Here is a 24333-nt window from a genome sequence, read left to right on the forward strand (position 1 = left end):
TATAATTTTTATATGCTGTTTTATTTAACAACTTTTTGTTTCCATTGTTTTTCAAAAGTATAAATTGAACATTTTATATGTTACTTTCTAACAAAAGCTGTGCTTGTGGACTCCTTTTTCAACATGTGCCCATCAGTTGTCTTCAGTGAGCCAGGGGCCTTCCACAGAAGAAAGATTTCCGTTCTTTTCTTTGTAGAAATAGATACTGATTTGTCTTCTCACAGAATTGATATTTTATTGTGTGATTTATAAAATACTCTGATGTGACAATTATAAACCTTTCTGATCAATGCTGAAGCATCTAGATTTAACAAAGCTGCAGTTATACTTTTGAAAATTTAAACACAGTGACACAACCAGCCCGCCCACGGAAGAGTGGTAGACTCAAAGGACAGAGGAGGGAGTCACACAGAGAGAGCTGCGTGTTGGAGAGAAGAGAAGCGACAGGGTGTCCAGCTGCTTACTAATGGGGCTGTTTCTTAAAACACATATTTTAAACATGTTTCACGTTATGTCTGTATAAGTAATTGATGGTCATTTTGAAAAAAAACTCAAAAATACAAATGAGCATTTAAAAAAAGCCATAATCTGCAGCCCAAAGGGAATCAACTATTGGCATTTTGGCATACATATTTCCAAACTTGAATGTAGTATGTATAAATAGGCTTTAAACAAAGATGGGATCATGTTATTCATGATCGGTATCTAAAACCTGCTCCTCTCATTAATTTAAGCATTTCTTCTAATTCAGTTCTTACACATCATCTTTTAATGGAAACACAGTATTCTGTTTTATGGATGTACCATAATTGATCTTACTAGTCTCCTCTTTATGATTGTACAATTTGGTTACTATCCACATTGCTACAGTGAACATTCATATAGCACTTGTCCACTCATGTCTGAAAATAAGCTGGTTGGTTCCAAGAACATGAACATTTCCTCCAACAACGTAACGTTTCTGCTGTCTGTAGCCATGTTCTTTAGCGTGCCTGTGCTGTTTCAGACTGTCCCCATGCTGCCAGTTTTCCCATACCTCAGACAGAACTGGGCATTGCCTTTATCCTTCTCTTTCTTTCTACCAATCTGGCAATGAAAAATGTTGTATCATTTTAATTACTTGGAAAAAATGTTATCAGGATATGTTTTCTGATCCTTGCGTTTGAACATAATGGCTAAGAATTTTTAATTATTTGCTTTTTGTTGTGGGGGTTCACTTTTGTTATCTAAGAGTAACTATGAGTGTTTGGATAAAAGGTATTTATTGTCATGTTAAAAATATTTAAAACAGATTTTAATATAAAATATTACTTAAATTCTCTTGATGCATAAAGATACTTAGCTCTGTAAGATAATCTGGTGTCTTAAAATTCAATTTACTCTTACAAATACGAGGATCACAGCAGGTTTTTAGTATTAGTATTTCATCAGTGTGAGCTTAATGAACGGGGTGCTGATTCTTGTTCTTGCCAGGAATAAAAACCACCTTATTTAGAACTAATTCTTTTTTTGCTTTACATTAGTTCATTACTGTTATAAACCTCACTCATTTTTTGTATGTGTTTGGTAATCTTTTTCTTGTATGAATTCTAGTAATTAAACTGTTTTTCCCTTAGCTTGACCAAGAATGTTCCAATATTTGTTTGCACTATGGCCTACCCCACTGTGCCTTGCCCTCTCCATGTATTTGAGCCAAGATATAGATTGATGATTCGAAGAAGTATACAGACTGGAACCAAACAGTTTGGCATGTGTGTCAGTGATACACAAAATAGGTATGCTTTTTGTGAACTTAAATGTATTTATGTTAGACCTCTCAATATGGATGAGAACTTGCATGTTTGTGTTTCAACTTTGTTACTAATCAAGGTTTTCTTTTAGTTTTGCAGATTATGGTTGTATGTTACAAATTAGAAATGTGCATTTCTTACCTGATGGAAGGTCCGTGGTTGATACAGTTGGAGGAAAGCGGTTTAGGGTTTTAAAAAGAGGAATGAAAGATGGATATTGCACTGCCGACATTGAATATCTGGAAGATGTTAAGGTATTTTAAAATGTGCTTTGCCAGCATACTTTCGTATATCCTGTTCCAGGGATTGGTACAGGCATGCAGGCTATTTTCTAGGTGCATGAACCAGTTCTTAGCAGAGAGCCTTACCACTGTTATGAGAATGTGCTCCAAGTTACCTTTTTTTTATCTTGCTCTAAAATTGTTGCACATTCTAAGAGAACTTGGAAGACTAGAACATAGATTCTCTTTATTTCTACAGGCTTAACCAAGCCAGTGCCTAGAATGTATGTGTATATGTACACATGTGCATGTGTGTATACACATGATAGGTACTTAACAATAGTGGTTGAGTAAGTTGAACTTACAACCCATCTAAGTTTTGAAAGGTTTACATTTCTGCCCTGTTTTATTGAATGTATTAGTAGTTGAAGCTGATGGAATTAGTAGATTGAAATTTGATGTAAATGTAAACACATCAAATCTTACAAGAATTGTTTTATATATTAAGATTGTTCTTGTGCCTAAGATAACCTTAATGATAAAAATAGAGTTGAATGCTCTGTGAAGACCCTGGGGCAGATGTAGAAAGCGCTGTCAGTGTACATGTTGGTGATATCTTACCGCGGTAGGGTTTTTGTGATGTCTTTCTATAATAGGGTTAATGTGGCCCTTTTGATGTTTGCAATACCCAGTTTACCTACTGCAGTTACCTTAGGAAACGGAGAAGTGACTCATGATGCTACAAATAGAAATTTGAAGGCAATTTCTTTTGGAAAGGCATTATAAAAACATAGATCTTATCCCTTCACTTGTTCATTGATCTGTTTAGGCCCTTCATTTCGTCAGCATTTATTGGATATTGGCATTAGGTATTTTCACAAACATTAACTCATAGAATTTTCACAACTCTATGAAATAGTAGATGAGGAAAGTACAATTCAGAGGTGTTAATTAATTTGCCTGAGATCCTATAGATAATGTAACAAAAATGATTAAAGCAAACTCTGTGACTCAGACTCTGAGCTTTATCATTATGCCATTTGGCTCTCTGCTGATAAACCTGATTAGTCTGACTTTGGCAGTCCTATCTTACTATAAAAATATGGGGGTACTTTGTCTTGTGCAGTTGGCCGAAAGTATTGTGTGAGTTGAAATTTTGAGTTGATTGATATAATCTGTGCCTCAGGCATACTTGGTTAATGGAATCACATGCTAAAGGTTCTTTGTAAAGTTAATAACCATATTTCAGTTTTATGTAAATTTATGTCTTCACATATTGGATATGATGACAGAATCACTTGAGTATATGGGTAAATTACATGACTATATGTATTAATACTTACAAACATGTAGGCAATAGAATCACATTCTAAAAGTATTACAGACTTGGTATTTATAAACGAGTCCTCTTTGGTCCTCTGAATGTCTAGTAATTTTTCCTTATCATAATGTCTTCATCTATATAATGATTTTCTTGTCCTTTCCGGAAAACCTTCTCAAATTTGTTTTATATAGCAAATTTTCCTCTTCTTAATATAATTCTGTTTTCTGTGACTTCTAGTGAAATAGTAAGTTCTGTTAAAATTATCACAGTAAAGTTCTTTGACTTTAAAAGCTTGCTTTTAAAATGGAGCTGGCCAAAAAGCAGGCAGAGACTTGGCTCACTGCAACCTCCGCCTCCCGGGTTCACGCCATTCTCCTGCCTCAGCCTCTCCGAGTAGCTGGGACTACAGGCGCCCGCCACCACGCGCGGCTAATTTTTTTGTACTTTTAGTAGAGACGGGGTTTCACCGTGGTCTCGATATCCTGACCTTGTGATCCGCCCGCCTGGGCCTCCCAAAGTGCTGGGATTACAAGCGTGAGCCACTGCGCCCGGCTCATCACAGACTCTTATAATTGTTATCATTCCTTGTTTACCAGAGCCTGTCATTTGTTTTCTTGAATTTTGTGAGGGTGCAAAGCAGATGCTTTAAAAAAAAAAAAAAAAAAAAAAAAAAAAAAAAAAAAGATTTAACAAGGCTTAAGTTGTTTCTTTCTCCTATCAGTGTATGTTAGCAAGGGCCCGAATCTTGTATAGCCATTTCAGGACCAAAATTCTTCAATTGTGTGGCTCCTCTACCTTTTTTAAAAGTTTATTTTTGTTGTGCTAAAATATACATAAAATTTACCATTTTAACCATCTTTGAGTGCACACTTCAGTGGCATTAAGTACATTCACATTGTTATGCAAAACAGATGCTCTTTAAACTTTAGTTTTAATTTTCATTTCAAATCTTTCAAAAGTAAAAAGTATGCTTTTTTGTCTCTGGTGTGCTGTAGTCTTATTTTTATATTTCAAAATGTTTTTGGAGTCCCTTTGTTGTTTTTAAATGAGTCATCCTTGAAGTATGAAAGGCTGAGTCAGGCCTGGTATTTTTTCAGATGAGTTTGTGCATATGAGACAGAGCACGACCTGGCACATAGCAAGTGGGATGTAAGTGTGCATTAAAGAAATCGATATAAGATGGATAAGTTAAACTTAGATCTTCCCACCTGTGTTCTCTGAGACTACTCTTCTATCTCAGGATGGAAGCCTGATGCAATGAATTTTACATTTGCAGTTTGGTGACCCAGTAGTCTAAAGAATACTCTGAGGGGTTCCAGAGGTAGCCATAGCCTTGGGCCTTTCCAGCAGAAGTTCATCATTGTGTAATTGACTCTGACATACTGGCTTTATATGCTAACTTATTTGTTGTAGCTTTTCGTTTGTTTTTGTGTTTTGACCCAGTTCCCTAGTAAAAGATGTAACTGTGCCTGGACTCCTCCTGTTACTACTTTCTGTCATGTCATGTACACCGTAACCGCTTATCTTTTCTTTTTTTGTAGCAACTATCATCCACTTTTTTGTTCCACTGCGTTCAAAAGCCATTGATCCATAAAGACAAATGGAATTCCAAATTAGTGTAGACCTTTGAACCAAAACTCACTCTCAATGTTGCTCCTCCAACTTGGGGGCTGTTGTAGGGTTCTACAATATTGCACTGCTAAGTCAGCAAGGTTAGGCATAGGTCAGGCCTTGCTGTCTTTCTTTAGTCTGGTCAGCCCTATATGAGACAGAAATATGTATTATAGCATAGGAATAATACTCTCTGGGAGGTCAGCACTGAAACAGGTATTGCCCTGTTTTTCTCATGCCTTTTTCCATTTGTGTCGGTTGGCATATGGCATATGGATGGGGGATTAGACACAGAAGTCTTACTGACTATTGTATTTCTAGGTTGAGAATGAAGATGAGATTAAGAATCTCAGAGAGCTTCATGATTTGGTTTACTCTCAAGCCTGCAGCTGGTTTCAGAATTTAAGAGACAGATTTCGAAGCCAAATTCTTCAGCACTTTGGATCAATGCCTGAGAGGGAGGAAAACCTTCAGGTATTGTGGCTTTTCTGTTCTTCCAAAAGTCAATTTTTTGTAAACCCAAATTTGCAAACCTCTACATTTGTTTTTTCATTGTCCTTTCTGCCCTCCTTTTTATTTGACTGCCCCCTCCCCCGTGCCAGCCCCACCTGGTCTTTGCAATCGTGAGTTCTCTAGAGCAGTGGTCTCCACTACATTCTGTACAGGTAGAGGCTGGAAATAGGTGTCAGCTGAGATGCCTGTAGGAGAGAGCGCCAGAGAGGGAGCAAGTCGTTAAGAGGATTTTTAGGAGGGGTAAGGAATTAAAAACAGGATGTTATTATCTAGAAACTGTGATTGTGAGACAACTAACCATGCCTTCAAACCCATCCCCTGTTGATGTTATTCTTTGACAGCAGAGAGACTTACCATTTTCTATACATTTAAAACATCTTTTCTCACCTTTCTTTTTATCTCCCAACATTTGACCCAACCACTTCAATTCATTTTTGTCTCTTCATGTTTAATACCTCACTCCTCATGAAACTATTATTCTTTTAGTCTTGCTGGTACTTAGGGTTTACACTTAAGCTTAGTCGAATGAATGTGTATCTGTCACTTTCTGTGCAAGCAAAACTGCAGGAGGCATAAAAGAAGGGTCTGGCTCCTGGAAAATCTGATCATAGACTCACTAAAGCACTACGTTTTAGGCATAAGCATTTTGAATTGAATTAAATGTTTTTGATCAGAAGGTGATAGATTTTACAAAGGAATGGCTGTCAGTAAATATGTGAAGATGGAGAGATAATAGATCTCATTGTAATGCACACTGCCTCATTCCCGTTTTCAAGGGTTGGTCCACATTTGTCTGAATCCCAACTGAATCCTTCACCTGAACTTGAAACACCAACATTAGGCCATCTCCAAATTTAGTATTCATTCTGTTTAGCATATTATCAGTTGACATCTATTTGTTTTAACTGATTACTTGAATCTGATTAAACATCATAGAAATTGGCTTTGATAAGAACAATATTGAATACGAAATTTTAAATAACAAAACAGCTTATAGAAAAATTCAACATAACTTTCCCATCACCTTCACCACCCTTGCCTTTTATTATCCTGTCCTCTATCACTGCTTTCTGTTAGCGATGTTGTGTGAGGATTCGGGCAGGAAAGCAAAAGCAACCACCCTTCATATTCCCAGAATGAATGATGCAGGATGTAGACTTCATATAGTAGTTGGGAGAGCTGTGGGAGTGAAGGTCAGGGATGTCACCTACAGAAGTCAGGGAATCTGCCACCAGAGATCCTGCATCAGAAACCGCCAGCAGCATGCTTCTAAAGAACTAGTGGGGAAGTGGCTATAATTCTTAGGAATCCCAGTGAGTCCACACCACTATCTCACTCTACAGCAATGGAGGAAGGGGTTTCCAGGAGCTCTCTGGAAAGTTCCTCCCCACACTTTGCAACAATCTTCAGAGGATAATGGCTTCTCTTCCAGCTTCCACACCCGACAAGAGTGCCTTTCTTTCATTGGCCAAATCTAACCTGGACCCCTATGACAGAGAGGGGATTCTAGGAGACAGTTTCTAATGTCTGTGGAATGCAGATGAGGAGGTAGCAATGCTTAGCTGACAGCAGACAATATACAAACATAGAAACCGAATCTGATTCTAGAGGGGCCTACTGAGATCAGCACTGATGTCATAGCTCCTTTTGTCATTCTGAAGCTTTATATTTTCAGTCTGATAAATAGCAATTCAAGGTTCAATGAAGGTGGCTTACAAGTCCTTTTATGGAAATTTCTAGTTTTTTCAATAGCCAATAGTCAGCCCTCACAGCATCACTAGGACCTTTTCACTGGAGATATGTTTCTTTTTTGAAGAAAATTGGAAGCTGGGGCCATTTTCTTCTATCTTTCCAAGGGTTCCATAATATTTTGAGGAAATTTTAAATCTCAATTAACATTTCTTAATGCTTTAAATATATAGCTCAAGAAAGTGGCTGTCGGGCCAGGCGCGATGGCTCACGCTTGTAATCCCAGCACTTTGGGAGGCCGAGGCGGGCGGATCACAAGGTCAGGAGATCAACACCACGGTGAAACCCCGTCTCTACTAAAAATACAAAAAAATTAGCCGGGCGTGGTGGCGGGCTCCTGGAGTCCAGCTACTCGGAGAGGCTGAGGCAGGAGAATGGCGTGAACCCGGGAGGCAGAGTTTGTGGTGAGCCGAGATTGCGCCACTGCACTCCAGCCTGGGCGACAGAGCGAGACTCCGTCTCAAAAAAAAAAAGGAGGAAAGAGTGCGTGTTGACTATGGAGAGTCAGGTCTAGATTTGAATCTCGGCTCTGCCACGTATGAGCTGAGAGATCTTGGACAATTTGCATTACATTGCTGAGCTTCAGTTTTCCCCATTTTATACTTTGCATAATTGTTAAGGACATTGGAGATAACACCTGGCACATAGTACAAGTGCTCAATAAGTAGTAATTTTTTGGTGGTTTGCTACTTTTGTTCCATAAATCCCTGTTTTATTAATGCTATAAACTGTCCATTGTTTTTAGGCAGCCCCTAATGGACCTGCATGGTGTTGGTGGCTTCTTGCAGTTCTCCCTGTAGATCCACGATACCAGCTGTCGGTTTTGTCAATGAAGTCTTTGAAAGAACGGTTGACCAAGATACAGCATATACTGACCTATTTTTCTAGAGACCAATCTAAGTAACTAACTGTTTGGATCTCCCTTTAAAGATACCCTAATCTGGCTGCGTTGATGGCCAGATTGTCCGCTGCCTTTGCACTTCTAGTGCTGGTTTCAGAAATGTAATGAAACTTTTCTTTTTCCTTCAACCTCCTGAATCGTGGTTCTGCAAATGAATACCTTCAACTAGGATTTAGACCACTAAGAACTTGCACAGAAAAACACGCACTGAATGTGTGTTGAACCTCTACATTGTGAAGTTGCACTATGTACCATACTCTAAAATGAAATAAGAACTCTGTATGTCTGTGAGAGAGTGTGCGTGCGTGCGTGCGTGCTTGTGGGGGTTGGGTAGTGTGTGTGCATTTTCTCTGGCTTTAAAATTTTAAAACAAAAGCCATAGAGAGCAGAACTTGCTGAGGGTCATTTATTGCCCAAGTTTACAAGAGTAGCGATACAAGTTTTTGCAAATTGAATTTGCCTCAGATATATCTGTCCTAATGCTTATATTTGCACAAGTATGTAAAATATCTTGTTGAGGATCATTCTTTGTTGGAAATACTGCTCTTGCTGAACTGTCTTGACTATTGACTATGACACAGTTTCTTATTTATGTAAATACTTGCATCACAGTGGCCGACAGGCATTGGATGCAGAACCTAGAGCCAGTTTTCAGGAACAATTGTAAACCTGACATGGTACTGTGCATCTATTCATAAAACACTCAAAACTGTGAAAATATGGTTTACATTTAATTGTACATAAAGGTAAAGGGAGAACTCAATTCAGTACCAGTTAGTTTGTACATTTTAAGGGGCTTTTCACATTAACTGCCCATTTATGTAATTTATAGTTTGACATGATGTGTTTGTTTTAAAAAAAAACGCATAGTATAAACCCATTAAGGATCTGGGAAAAGAGAAGAAGTTTAATATAGAACTAAGCTTTTAAAGTTTGTTTTTGTTTTTAATTCTGGTCTCGGTGCAAATGTTAGTTATGCCTTATTAATATCACAGTTAGATCACCATGCTGCGACATGGTTTATATTCATGCTGCCCTAGAAACTTTTGTAATTATTTGTTGCAAATTTGTGACTGTCCTTATTAACTTTCTTTTATGTAAGTAATTTGTAAAAGTTTCTTAAAATTTTTGCTTTTGCTTATTTAATTTTGAATAAAAGCTAAATTCCTAATACTTTTTCTTAAATTGTAGGTCAGTGTTATAAAAAAAAGTCAGTAGAAGAACCAAACTGCATATGTTAAAGAACAGATGAGTTTTGCATGTGGTTTGGTGGCATTAAGATATATGCTATGGTTTCCAAAAACTTTGGCCATTTTTATTTTTTGAGAAAAAAAAAGCAATTTATTGAGGGTTTAGGCCTCAGAATCATCCCTAAAGCACTATTTTTCAACCTTTTAAAAATCCATGTCCCTTTAGGGTAAGGCTAAAATTCTTTCTTTTATGCCTCACCATTTGAGACTTCTCTTGGTTACATAGACTGGACTGTTTCTGCCCCCAGTTCCTCAGCTAGGATTTTGCAAATGTCAGTCAATCATCTTTTTTTTTTTAGAGACAGGATCTTGCTCTGTTGCCAAGGCTGGAATGCAGTAGCACAATCATAACTTGCTGCAGCCTCAAACTCTTGGGCTCAAGTGATCTTCCTGTCACAGGATCCTTGGGGTGTCACTTTGCCAGCCAGAAACATCTGTGGCCGATGGCGCCTTCTGCCTGAGTAATGCTTATGCCCACTGGGCGTGTTCTGGCCACTCAGCCTGGCAGGCTGTGCTTGGCTTTTGCTACCAGCCGAGATCCCACACCTGCCAAGAGCGAACCAGGCACGGAGCAGCGAGCGGTGTGTGGGCAAGTGCATGCGGGGCCCAGACACTGCACACAGCCAGGCACACCAGCTGCTGTGTTGGGGTGGGCATCTTCATGCAAGGCTGCAGCTGGACCAGATGTACCACATGTGGCTTCCACTGCAGGCACCCACATCTGGACGAGGGGAACACTGTGACACCCAGAAGCTTGGAGATGCCAGGAACCACAGAGCTCCAAAGAGGGTGTCACAGCCCTGGCTTAGGCACCCCTTAGGTCTGGACTCCCCAAATAGCTGCAGCTGTTCTTGTCACCGACAATGTGGTGAGTGGGGGGGCAAAGGGGGTACGTGTTTCAGCCCTGTTTGTGTTATAGTTCTTTCAGTTTCACCATTTAGCAAGTCCTGAGTTCTTGCCCTGCATCCAGGAAGAATGAGGTGCACAGACAACTGGAGAGTGAGCAAGGTGGAGAGAAGCTTCACTGAGTGATAGAACAGCTCTCAGGAGACCCAAAGTGGGTAGGTCCTTTCTGCAGGCAGGTCGTCTTGATGAGTGTCTAGCTTTCAGTGAAGAGAAGACCCTCAGTGGGTAGCTCTTTTCCACAGGCAGGTCATCCCAAAGAGTGGCCAGTTTCAGCAGAGAAGAGACCCGCAGTGGGTAGCTCATTTCCACAGGCAGGTCACCCAGAAGAGTCAAGGAGACCTGCAGTGGGTAGCTCCTTCCTGCAGCTGGTAGTCCTGAGGGTCTGTTTGAGTCTGACTGAGTCTAGGGTTTTTATGGACTCAGGAGGGGAAGTGTGGGCTGATTGACGGTCCATGGGCAGCCACGGGTGGGCTGGGGGAAAAGGACCATATGTTCTTACTCCAGGCAGTGGACTCCACCTGGAACTGGCAGTTCAGGCTCCAGGCTTCAGACCATCCCTGGCTTGAAGGTGAGGTTTCACCAGGACCCACCCTTTTCCATCGTGCCACCATCAACACGCCATCCACAGCAACCAGGCTGTTCCTACCAAGAGGCACCTGCAGGCTTGTGCCAAACTGCCCTCAGTGCCCCCTCAGCCTCCCTCCCCTGCTTGTTGGTGCCCAAAATTCAGAGGGGGCCAAGGTGGTGGGACTGGTGTGTCAGCACCACCCATAGCATGCGCACACCCAGCCAGGTTGAGATAGCACCTGGGTTCATCCTCAACTTTGCTCCATAATTGGAGCAGGTGTCAGGAGAGGGGAGAAGCAGGAGCAGGCACTTCTGAGCCTGTGGGGGCAGGGGGGCTTCCGGGACTGCAGGCATGCCCAGGTCTGGAGCCATAGCTGGGTGGCTGCAACTGCACCCAAGAATGTGGGGCTGCTGCCCTGCCAACTCAGTAGGGGGTGGGGCTCCCACCTGTTCCCGCCCCTATTGGCTCCACTCTGTAGTAGTGTGTACACCTACTGTGATATTAAAAGTTATATCTCCCTCGGGTATTGCAAATAACATCACAGTGGGTGTACACCCGCTGTGATATTTGAAGTAATATCTCCCTAAGATATGACAAAAAATATCAAAGCATGGACCCCATCTGTGCCATCAAAAGTAACGTCTCTGGATATTCCGAATAATATCACAGGGTGTACACAGCCTGTGACGTTAGGAGTAGCATCCCCATAAGATATTCCAAGTAATATCACAGGGTGTACACCCCATGTGACATTAAGGGTAACATCTTCTTAGGATGTTACAAACAACATCACAGGGTGTACGCCCCCTGTGACTTTTAAAGTAACATCCCCCTAGAATATTACGAAGAATATCATGGGTGTAGACCCCATATGACATTAGGAGTAACATCTCCCTAGGATATTACAAAGAATATCACTGGGTGTACACCTCTGTCATATTAGGAGTAACATCCTTCTAGGACATTACGAGTAATATCACAAGGTGTACACACACTGTGATAGTCAGAGAGATCTCTCCCTAGGATAGAAGGTATCATATCACAGAATGTACACGCATGGTGTACACCCACTGTGATATTAGAAGCAATATCTCCCTATGATAGTATGAGAAATATCAAAGGGAGTACACTCTCTGTGATATTAGATGTCGTGTTTACCATGGATATTACAAATAATATCACAGGGTGTACACACATGAGGTACACCCACTGTGGTATCATTTGTACTGTCTTAGATATAACTCTGTAATATAACACAGAGAGCTATAACTGTAATATCTCTGAGATATTACAAATAATATCACAGTGAGCGTACACAGAGTGTCCTCCCACTGTGAGATTTATAGTAACAGCTCCCTATAAGACTACAAATATTACCCAAGGGTGTACACCCCCTGTGACCTTAGAAGTAACATCCTTCTGGATATTGGGAATAATATCATAGGGCATATCCACCCTGTGACATTTTGTACACCCTTTATGACATTAAAATTCACATCCCCGTAGTATATTACGAATAATATCAAAGGCCGTTGACGCACACAGTGTACACAGCCTGTTACATTAGGCGTAATCTTTTTCTGTGATTTCCGAATAATATCACAGAAGGTGTACACACATGGTGTACGCTCCAGGTGACATTAGGAGCAACATCCCCCCAAGCTGTTAGAAATAATATTACCAGGGTTGCATACACACGGTGTACTCTCCCTGTGACGTTAGCAGCAACATTCCCCTAGAATATTACGAATAACATCAGAGGGAGAGTACACAGATAATGTACGCACCTTGGACAATTAGGAGTAGCATCGCCCTACGATGTTATGAATAATATCACAGAATGTGTACACTCATGGCATCTACCCCATGTGATGTTAGGAGTTACATCCTTCTAGTATGTTAGGAAGAATACCACAAAACTGTTCACACATGGTTAACAGCATATGGAATATGAGGATTAACATCCCTCGAGAACATTACAGATAACATACAGGGGCTGTGCTCACATGCCCTGTGACGTTAGGAGTACATTTCCCTGACACATTACGAGTAATATCACAGAGTGTACACCTTCTGTGACATTTGGAGTGACGTCCCTTAGGGTAGTACAAATAATATCACAGGGTGTACCTCCCCTGCTACCGGAGGAGTAACATCTTTCTAGGATATTGTGAACAATACCACGAAATGCACAGCCCCTGTTACACGAGGAGTAACATCCACCTAGGATATTATGAATAATATCACAGGGAGTGCACCCCGTGTGACAGTAGGAGTAACCTCGCCCGAGGATATAACGAACAAATATAGAGGATGTATACATGTGGTGACATTAGCAGTAACATCCATTTAGGATATTATGAATATTATCACAGTGTGAACACCCCCTATGACATTAGGAGTAACATCTCCCCGGGATATTACCAATAATGTCACTGGGGGCACATTCTCTGTGATATTAGCAGCAACATCTTTCTAGGATATTATGAACGATATCACAGGGTATAAACTCACTTGGACATTAGAAGGAATATCTCCCTAGGATATAAGCTGTAATATCACAGAGTGTAGACACATGGTGTACACCCACTGTGTTATTAGCAGCAGTATCTCTCTCTATGATATTATGAAAACTATCCCAGGGTGTACCCTCTGTGGGTTACTAGAAGTGATGTTTACCATGGATATTACAAATAATATCACTGGGTGTACACACATGGGGTACATCCACTGTGATATTAGGAGTGATATCTCTCAAAGATGTTACAAATAATATCCCAGTGGGTGCACCCCATGTGTGTACACCCACTGTGATATTTAAAGTAATGTCTCTCTATAAGATTACAAATAATATCGAAGGGTGTACACCCCCTGTGACACTAGGAGTAACATCCCCCTACAATATTGGGAACAATATCACATGGGGTACACCCCTGTAACTTTAGGAGTAACATCCCCCCTGAATATTTTTTTAGTAGAGACATTGTTTCTCCATACTGGTCAGGCTGGTCTTGAACTCCTGACCCAGGTGATGCGCCCGCTTCGGCCTCCCCAAGTGCTGGGATTACAGGCGTGAGTGACAGCGCCCAGCCACCACTTAGCATTTTCATTTTACATTTGTTGAAGTTATAGATTTCTACACACATTGATTGCTGCTTTATTATACACTTGCATATACACAAAATGGGAAATCGAAAAGAATAAAATGGGCAGAGTATCCCTAAAGTTTCACATTCCGAGACATTTTAAAACTATTTGCTTTCTAGAAATTTGTTTCAATTAAGAAACTGTGGTATACACACACAATGAAGTATGATTCAGCCTAAAAAGGAAGAAAATCCTCTCCACTGCAGACAAAATGGATGAGATTGCAGGTCTGTATGTTAAGTGAAATAAGCCAGACACAGAATGACAAATATTACATGTCCTCACATCTATGTATGAACAAAAAAGAAAATCTTGGCCAGATGTGGTGGCTAAGGCCTGTAATCCCAACACTTCGGGAGACTGAGTCGCATGGATCACTTGAGGCCAGGAGTTGGAGACCCGCCTGGCCAACATGGTGAAACCCCATCTCTACTAATAACGCAAACATTTAACCGGAAGTGGTGACGCGTGCCTGTAGTCTCAGCTACTCGGAAGGCTGAGGCCCAAGAAGCGCTTGAACTCGGGAGGCGGAGGTTGCAGTGAGCCCGGATTGTGCCTGTATACTCCAACCTGGGCAACAGAAAGAGACTCCATCACACACCTACACACAAAGGGAATCTCAGGAAGGTGGAGAGTATAAAGGGGGTTAGCAGACACTCGGAAGAAAAGGGGTGGGATGTGGAATGAAGAGAAGTGGATAATTGGGTCCCAAAATGCAGAAAGATGGAATCAGTGAGTTCTAGTGTTTGATAGTACAGTATGAAAATCTGAGTTCACAAGAGTTTCTTGTCTATTTCCAGATGCTTTGGTAAGAAGCTTCCTAACTTTCTCATTATGCTGGTTTGGAAGCTCTTCTCTTTCTGCTCTTGAAATCATGCTGGTTTTTTGTTCTTTGTTTTTTGTTTTGAGATGGAGTTTCGCTCTTTTTGCCCAGGCTGGAGTATAATGGTGCAATCTTGGCTCACCGCAACCTCTGCCTCCTGGGTTCAAGCGATTCTCCTGCCTCCACCTGCCGAGTAGCTGGAATGACAGGCAAGCGCCAGCACGCCCAGCTAATGTTGTATTTGTAGTAGAGACGGGGGTTTCTCCCTGTCGGTCAGGCTGGTCTTGAACTCCTGACCTCAGGTGATCCGCCTGACTCGGCCTCCCAAAGTGCTAGGATTACAGGCGTGAGCGACCGCGCCTGGCCCATGCTGTATCCTTATCTGTTGCCCCTTGTTGTTTGTTTGTTTTTGAGCCCAGAAATAACTTCTCACCTCTATGTTCAAATGATTTTTCACATGAGTGCTAAGAAAGCTCATTGGTGGAAAAGCAGCCTTTTCAAGAAATGGTGTTGGAGGAACTTGATTTCCACATGCAAAAGAATGAAGGTGGACCCTATGTCACAACAGGTGCAAAAATTAACACAAACTGGATCAAAGACCTAACCCAAAGTGCTAAAATTATCATATGCCTAAAAGAAAACATTGGCCACACTTTCATGACATCAGATTGGGCAATGCTTTCTGGGATATGACACCAAAAGCATAGGCAACAAAAGAAAATTAGATTCCTTGGATTACATCTAAATGACAGAGACTTTTGTGCAGCAAAAAAACACTGTGAACTGAGTAAAAAGATAGCCCATGGATTAGGAAAAATATTTGCAAATCATATCTCTGAAAAGAGGCTGATATCCATCGTATATCAAGAAGAGCTAGAACTAAACAACAAGAAACCCAAAGCATCCCATTAACAATGGTCAGAAGACTCGAGTAGACGTGTCACTAAAGAAGATATAGTAATGGCCAATAAGCATCTAAAACGATGTTCAGAATCACTAATCGTAGGGAAGCGCAAATCAAACCAAGAATGTGATACCACACATTAGGATGGATATAATAAACAAACAAGCATTGGTGAAACTAGAGGGAAGTAGGAATGCTCGAATATGATTGCAGGGAATGTAAAACCGTGAAGGAACAGGGAAAATAGTATGGCGTGTACTGGAAAAATTAGGAACAGAATGATCCGGTGTTCCCGCAGTTTCATTTGTGGGCACCTACCAAAAAGAATTAGAAGCCAGGAATGGAAGAGAGATTTGTGCACCCATATTCGTAGCAGCATTATTCACAACAGCCAAAATGTGGAAGCAACCCAAGGGTTCGTGGACAGATGAATGAAAAAGCACACTGCAGTTCATTCATACAGTGGAAGACTATTCAGCCTTCAAAAGGCAGGCACTTCTGGCCGGTGCGGTGGCTCATGCCTGTAATCCCAGCATCTTGGAAGACCGAGGTGGGCGGACCACCTGAGGTCAGGAGTTCAAGACAAGCCTGGCCATCTTGGTGAAACCCTGTATCTACTAAAAATGCAAAAAATTAGCCGAGCGTAGTGGCGTGTGCCTATAGTCCCAGCTACTCGGGAGGCTGAGGCACAAGAATCGCTTGAACCCGGGAGGCGGAGGTTGCAGTGAGCCCAGATTGTGCCACTGCACTCCAGCCTGTGCCACAGAGTGAGACTCGATGTAAACACAAAACAAAACAAAATGAAACAAAACCAAAAACAAAAACAAAAACAAAACCAGACAGGCACTTCTGACACAGGCTGCAACATGGATGAACTTTGAAGACATTATCATCAGTGAAATAAATAAATCCCAAAAGGATAAACACGACCAGGCTCAGTGGCTCACCCCTGTAACCCCAACACTTTGGGAGGCTGAGGCAGGCGGGTCCCTTAAGGTCAGGAGTTTGAGAGCAGCCTGGCCAATATGGTGAAAGCTCGTCTCTATTAAAAATACAAGAATTAGCTGGGCGTGGTGTCCCACGCCTGTAATCCCAGCTACTCGGGAGACTGAGACACAAGAATCGCTTGAACCCACGATGTGGAGGTTGCAGTGAGCCGAGATCACGCCATTGCACTCCAGCCTGGGTGACAGAGAAAGACTCTGTCTCCAAAACAACAGCAACAAAAGAATTAAACACGGTATGATTCCACTTCTATCAAGTGTCTAGAGTAGTTAAACTCATAGAGTTGCAAATTAGAATGGTGGCCCCTGGGGTGGGCGAGAGAGAGGAATGGAGAGTTTGGTTAACGGGTGCAATTTCCATTTTGAAAGATAAAACTGTTCTGGAGATGACGGCGGTGATGCTTGCTAAACAATGTGAATGTACTTAATGTCATTCAACTGTAAACTGAGAAATAGTGGAAATTGTCAATGTTTCTACTGGCCATTCTAGATGAAATCATATAAATTTACAATTTTTAGTATTGATACGTGGTACATTTTCCCATTATGAAAGACGAAAATGAAAGCAGTTGCATCTTAAAAAGAAAAGAAAGAAGCGAAGAATACACACAAGCTTCCTCCTGATGACAGGAAGAGCCCCAAAACTTCTATGGACACTGCCTTTTCTCTTCTTCCTCCTGCATTCTTATGAGGAAATCTTTAGAGATTGGGGAGCTTGGGTGATTTTGCCTCATGAGGAGCTCTGTGCCTTGAGCCCCCCAGGGCATACAATAGTCAATACTCAGTCTGTGCCTCCAGCCCTGCAGCGTGAGGTTCCAGTCCTGTGGGCTCCACACCCGTCACCTGTATCGGGAGGCTCATGTCTCACCCTATCTTCTTGCCAGCCTTGAGGACAGAGTCTGAGCCTCCATCGTGCACCACGCAGGGAGGACAGTGGACCTGTTCTCCGCGGTCATGGCCCAGCAGAGGGGAAGGGCAGTTGAGTGAGTGCTGAGGGACGGTCGGGAGCCTTATTTTCTTTCCTCCTCCTCAGGACAAACAGGAGAGTGCGGTGGGCAGATGGGAGGAGACCAAGGTGCAAACTGTCAGCTCAGCAGACTGTGGAGTTCTTGCTTGTGGTGGGGGTTCTCAGAAATCGTATTTAAAATTTTGCCTTCCTCCCCCACTGATTGTCCTTTTCATAGACACCTCACCTATGATAGCAGGGAATGATTCCCTCTAAACTATTCCCTAAGGACAATAAAGATGATGAAGGTGATGATGAGGATAAAGAGGATGAAGACAGACACCAGGGCATCATGAACCCTTACTGAGGGCTTCCTAAAGGCCAGGCTCTGAACTCTGTGCTCTATGCCGCTTGTTTCATTTCATCTGCGTAGTCTCCCAGTTATGAGTGCACATTTCATGATGATTTTACAGACTAGAAAAGGAGCAACACATTTTCATAGAACTTGTACCAGATCATGAAGCCAAAAAGAGTGAAGTCCAATTTGAACCAGGCAGTCTAAGTCCAGACACATGGCATTTGGCCAGTCCTCTCCCTGCATCCAAGCTGCCCTCTCAAATCCTTGTCACTCAGGCCGATGCCCCTGCTCACTGTGCCCTTCCCTTTGGGGGTTCCTTGTAGACCACAGCTAGACCAGTGGGTGCCACAATCACTGTGTCAAGTAGAGAAAGGGCAGCTGAGATCACATCAAAGGTTCCAGAAAGAATGGGTACACCATCATTCGGGATGCGTCTCTCCCTTGCCCCTCTTCCTGGCTTTCCTTACAGCTCGCGACTTCCTCAAAGGAGTCATCAATTCAGAGTTTGGCTTCCATTCCTATTGAGGAAGCTGGAAACCGTTTCAAAAAATGCTCCTCAGATGTGCCTGTGGTTAAGACCTCTGAGCTCTGCTTACAACTTTCGGAAGTTGGGCGCGGTGGCTCACGCCTGTAATCCCAACACTTTGGGTGGCTGAGGCAGGCGAATCACAAGGTCAGGTGTTTGAGACCAGCCTGGACAACACGGGGAAACCCCGTCTCTACTAAAAATAGAAAAAAATGAGCCGGGCATAGTGGTGGGCGCCTGTCATCTCAGCTACTCGGCAGGCTGAGGTAGGAGAATACCTTGAACCTGGGATGCGGAGGTTGCAGTGAGCCGAGATCATTCCACTGCACTCCAGCCTGGACAACAGAACGAGACTCCGTCTCAAAAAAGCAAAAACAAAACCAAAACCAAAACCACGACTGTTTGAGAATTGGAAGACCATGAAGTAGAGTACCCGGGACTTAGAGTCTGGCCATGAATTTGGAATACCACCCTTTCTACTTCTCTGTATGGCAGGGGGTGAGATGTCCACCCTCTGAGACTCAGCACTCTCATCTGAGCTGATTTCTAGTTGATCCAACGGAAGCGAGCGATGATTAAACCGATCGTGGGTGCCTGCTGCCTGATCTCTCTGTGATGGACGCGTAAAGTCAAGGCAAAGTGAATTTTAGGTACACTCGTTAATATTTTAAGCTTTGACTCCATACAATTCAACGGAAATATCCCACGACCTGAAGTTCTGGTTTCCCTGCGTTCCAGACAGGACATTTTACTTTGTCCTTATCTCAGTAAGTACTGAGTATTGTGAGAGGAACAAGTGAGTCTCTTTTGTTTCTGATTCCCCAGAGCCTATATCTCGCTTGGCACATAGGAGATAGCAAAAGTCAAAATCTATGTGAATTATTGAATTGACGCTTCCTCGGTTCACAAAAATGGGCTGTCATCAGTGTGACGTTGACTTACTTGATTCTTTTGGTTTTTTGTTTTTTGAGACGGAGTTTTGCTCCTGTTGCCCAGGCTGGAGTGCAGTGGTGTGATCTCGGCTCACCGTAGCCTCTGCATCCCAGGTTCAAGCCATTCTCCTGCCTCAGCCGCCCGAGTAGCTGGGGCTCTAGGCGTGCGCCGCCATACTGGGTGAAGTTTGTGTATTTTTAGTAGAGGTGGGGTTTCACCATGTTGGCCAGGATGGTCTTGATCTCCTCACCCTGTGATCCGCCCTCCTCGGCCTCCCAAAGTGCTGGGATTGCAGGCGTGAGCCACTGCGTCCGGCCGAACTTTCTGATGAAAACTCTAAGTCCACCTAAGCTAAGGACAGGAGTTATAGCTTAGTGAATTTTCAAAGAAGACTCACCGATTTGAGGAAGCAATTACTCTCTTGAAGGGGAAAAGTCAGAAAACGGAATGATGAAATCATCTAGGACCTAACTGGCATGTGGAACTATTTTCTACTTATGAACTATCAACTTTTATTTCATTTCCAGATGACATGGTCTCAGTTCTTGTTGCCCTGGCTGGAGTGCAAGGGCTCAATCTCGGCTCACAGCAGCCTCCGCCTACCAGGTTCAAGCAATTCTCCTGCCTCAGCCTCCCGAGTAGCTGAGATTACAGGCATGCACCACTGCGCCCAGCTAGTTTTGTATTTTCAGTAGAGACGGGGTTTCTCCATGTGGAGGCTGGTCTCGAACTCCTGACCTCAGGTGACCCGCTCGCCTCAGCCTCCCAAAGTACTGGGATTACAGGCGTGAGCCACTGCTCCCGGCCTGGTCTCAGCTGTTATACAGTGTTTATAAAGGTTCTAAATCAAGGGAATTTGTATCAATCTAGTAGAATAAAATAAAATATTTGAGTTTTTAATTTCCTTTAATTAGGATAACCTTTTTCTTCAAGTGAAGAGAATGGTTTTATTATGTATTTTTCTTCGGACAAGATAGGCTGTATTTTCTAGCAGTTACGCATTTGTTATATATGATGATCTGGTTCTTGGAACGTTCTTGAATCTAGTGTCTCTAAGGCAGGCGTGTACAGCCAGAAGTGAAGAACACAGAAATCAATGATGAAAGCATTAGAAGACAATTGATTTTGTCAGAACAGCAAAATATTGATGAGTGTGGATTGCTCTGAAATCTGAAAACATTATTTGTGAGTTGCCTCTATCCAAAATGCAGACGCAATGCTGGGTGTTGGTTTCCTTGTTTCTGATTTTTCAACCCTCTTTTCTAGGCAAAAGGTGTCCAATCTCTGCAGACTCACGGAATCTAACAGATGTCTCTATATTCCTCCTCCTAGAACCTCAGGGGATCCAGAACTGAAGCCGATCCTCTCTGGGCTGTTCCTGTCCATGTGCCTGGTCACGGGGCTGGGGAACCCGCTCATCATCCTGGCCATCAGCCCTGACTCCCACCTCCACACCCCCATGTACTTCTTCCTCTCCAACCTGTCCTTGCCTGACATCGGTTTCACCACCACCACGGTACCCAAGATGATTGTGGACATCCAATCTCACAGCAGAGTCATCTCCTATGCAGGCCGCCTGACTCAGATGTCTCTCTCTGCCATTTCTGGAGGCATGGAAGAGAGACATGCTCCTGAGTGTGATGGCCTATGACCGGTTTGTAGCCATCTGTCACCCTCTATATCATTCAGCCATCATGAACCCGTGTTTCCGTGGCTTTCTAGTTGTCTTTTTTTTTCTCTCAGTCTTTTAGAGGCCCAGCTGCACAACTTGATTGCCTTGCTAATGACCTCCTTCAAGGATGTGGAAATTCCTAATTTCCTCTGTGACCCTTCTCAACTCCCCCATCTTGCCTGTTGTGGCAGCTTCACCAATAACGTCATCATGTATTTCCCTGCTGCCGTATTTGGTTTCCATCCCATCTCGGGGACCCTTTTCTCTTGCTATAAAATCGTTTCCTCCAGTCTGAGTGTTTCATCATCAGGTGGGAGGTATAAAGCCTTCTCCACCTGTGGGTCTCACCTGTCAGTTGTTTGCTGAGTTTATGGAAGAGGCGTTGGAGGGGACCTCAGTTCAGGTGTGTCATCTTCCCCGAGAAAGGGTGCAGTGGCCTCCGTGATGTACACTGTGGTCACCCCCATGCTGAACCCCTTCGTCGACAGCCTGAGAAACAGGGATATTAAAGGTGTCCTGCGGCGGCCGCACGGCAGCACAGTCTAATCTCAATATCTTTCTATCTGTTCCATTCCTTTTGTAGTGTGGGTTAAAAAAGGCAGTAAGGTCAAATAGGAATGATAACACAGGGTGAACACCCACTGTGACATTAGGAGTAATACCTCTCTAGGACAGAAAAAATACTGTCACAGAGTATACACACAAGGGGTACACCCGCTGTGATATTAGAAGAAATATCTCCCTATAAGATGAAGAAAAATATCACAGGGTGTGCACACTGTGTGATCTTAGGAGCAATCTTTACCTTGGATATTACGACTAATATGAAGGGTATCGCAGTAGGTGTACACTCACCCCGTGACACTGATCCGAATATCCGGCGGGTAGAGTAGGACATGACTGCCCACATAGCGATGACTGTACAGCCGCCCGGTGATATTGCTCCTAATATTCACGGAAGAAGCGTATGATGTTACTCCCAATATCGCAGGGAGTGTCCACCCCTTCTGTGATATTGTTCCTAGTATGGCAAGGGGGAGAGGATGATAATAATTCCAGCATCGCAGGCTGTGTACACCCACCCTGTGATATTGTTATTAATATCCTGAAAGGGAGACGATGATATTACTGCCCATAATAGATAGATATTACTCCCCATAATAGAGCAGGGGGTGTACACCCACCCTGTGTTATTCTGCCTAATATTCAGAGGCCGAAAGGTTGATATTACTCCCAATATCTCTGGAAGTCTACACCCCCGTGTGAGATGGTCCTTAATAATATTCCAAGGCGGAAGGGGTGATATGACTACATATATCGCAGAAAGTGTACACCCCCCAGGGATATTGTTCTCATGATCCTGGACGGAAGAGGATGATGTCACTTTAAATATCACAGAGGGTAGACACGCCCCCACTGATATTGTTTCTAACCGCAACGTGGGAGAGGAGGATATGACACCCAATATCGCAGGGAGTAGAAACACCCCTGTGATACTGCTTTTAATATTCAGGGAGGAAGAGGATGATATTACAGCCAATACAGACTGGTGGACACCCGTCTGTGAAATAGTTCCTAATTTCGAGAGGGGGAGATGATATTACTCACAATACGGTAAAGAGGCCGTGAGTCCACTGCGGGTCCTAAGAGCCAGGGGGCAGAGGGGCAATGCCAGCCTCTCCTCTCCGTGAATATTGGGAATCATATCCCAGGATGAGTTTCCATCTCCTGCTCTATTGGGAGTCATAGCGTTGTCTCCCTTCCTGGTATTAGGAACAATATCACAGGGTGGGTGTACACAGCTTGTGATATTGGGAATGATATCACCCTCTCCCTCTCTGGATATTAGGGACGATGTCACCTAAGGGGTGTACACTTCCTGAGATACTGGGAGTCATAGCATTCTCTTCCTCGGTGAATATTAGGAGCAATATCGCCGGGTGGATGTACACCCACTGCTCTATTGGGAGTCACGTCATACTCCACCCCCTGGATATTATATTCGGATCAATATCAGTGGGTGGGTGTACACCACACGTCCTGCGATATTGAAAATAATACCAGGCTCTCTCCCTCCCTGGACATTAGGAACAATATCACAGCTGGGGGTACATCCCCTGCGGTATTAGCAGACACATTAGTATTACTTGTTACTCATTTATGATTCACATTAATATGAATTACCAATATTAATATTAAGAAATAATTGCTAATAAAAATTTTTCAGATTATTATTAATATTAATTATTAGGAAGTAATATTACTTGTTTCTAATGGATACGATCAGTCCCGTTATTAATGTCAGGTGTTATTAATAGTTAATTTTAATAATTTATTATCAGCAGTATAACGAATATTAGTTATCATTATTATAGGTATTGATTTTAAAAATTATATGATCAGTTATTAATGTTGATCATTATTAATATCAATTAATAATTGATATTATTAATTGTGATAAATAATATTGCGACATTCCTCACAATGTGACAGGAGGGGTGTGCACCCTCTGCAATATTGAGAGTCATATCATCCTCTTTCGCTCTGGATATGAGGAACAATATCACGCGGTTATGTACACCCCCTGCGGTATTGGGAGCCATATCATCCTCTCTCCCTCTGGATAGTAGGCAGAGTTTCACGGGGGTGTGTACACCCCCTGCGATATTGGGAGTCATATCATCCTGTGGCCCTAAGGAGAGAAGGCATTTCTCTTTCTGTCTCCTGTCTCTGAAGAGGCCGAGGAATTAAAAGTTGAAAAGCAAGAGGATCAAAATCAGCGGCAACACCAGCCGGTGCCACTGATGAGCTGGCCTGAGATGAAAAGAAGAACCCCACCGCTCCCACTCTAAGCACACGTGCTCTGAATCCATCACGACCCTTTCACGTGGAACCTCTTAGAGTTGTAAGCCCTGAGAAAAGGCCCAGGAACTCTGTCTTCCTTCGGGGCACTGGGCTCTTAAGACACCAGTCTGCCAATGCCCCCAGCCGATTAAAAGGAACTTCTTCCTTTTTGAATCCGATGCCTGAGGGATTTTGTCCACAGCTCGTCCTGCTCCACTGTCTTGATTCACATGACCGGGAGTCAAACCTGGGCCGTGGCGGTGACAGCGCCGACTCCTAACCGCTAGACCACCGGGGAACTTCAAACTTCATGGGAAATAGATTGCCCAACGTTACAAGTGGG

The 24333-nt window shown here is 42.9% G+C and overlaps 1 protein-coding gene and 1 pseudogene across 5 annotated transcripts in view; both read left to right on the forward strand.

Moving 5' to 3' along the window:
• Positions 1 to 9282, forward strand: part of LONRF1 (LON peptidase N-terminal domain and ring finger 1) — a 34911-nt gene extending 25629 nt beyond the window's left edge. For 2 of the 5 annotated variants that reach the window (XM_055287644.2, XM_055287654.2), the window contains exons 9-12: positions 1617 to 1775; positions 1882 to 2044; positions 5268 to 5420; positions 7954 to 9282. In XM_055287644.2, the coding sequence (XP_055143619.1) occupies positions 1617 to 1775; positions 1882 to 2044; positions 5268 to 5420; positions 7954 to 8112 (634 nt within the window). In that variant the 3' untranslated portion in view covers positions 8113 to 9282. Of the gene's footprint in view, positions 1 to 1616; positions 1776 to 1881; positions 2045 to 5267; positions 5421 to 5611; positions 7929 to 7953 lie in introns of those variants that run through there. The other 3 variants (XM_055287673.2, XM_063637801.1, XM_055287663.2) reach the window with 2 other exon arrangements.
• An 8383-nt stretch (positions 9283 to 17665) lies between these two features.
• On the forward strand, positions 17666 to 21692 carry LOC129489291 (olfactory receptor 7E24-like; annotated as a pseudogene).
• The last annotated feature ends 2641 nt before the right edge of the window (positions 21693 to 24333 follow it).

This window comes from Symphalangus syndactylus, chromosome 1 (genome assembly GCF_028878055.3).
Source record: "Symphalangus syndactylus isolate Jambi chromosome 1, NHGRI_mSymSyn1-v2.1_pri, whole genome shotgun sequence".
Lineage (NCBI taxonomy): Eukaryota > Metazoa > Chordata > Mammalia > Primates > Hylobatidae > Symphalangus > Symphalangus syndactylus.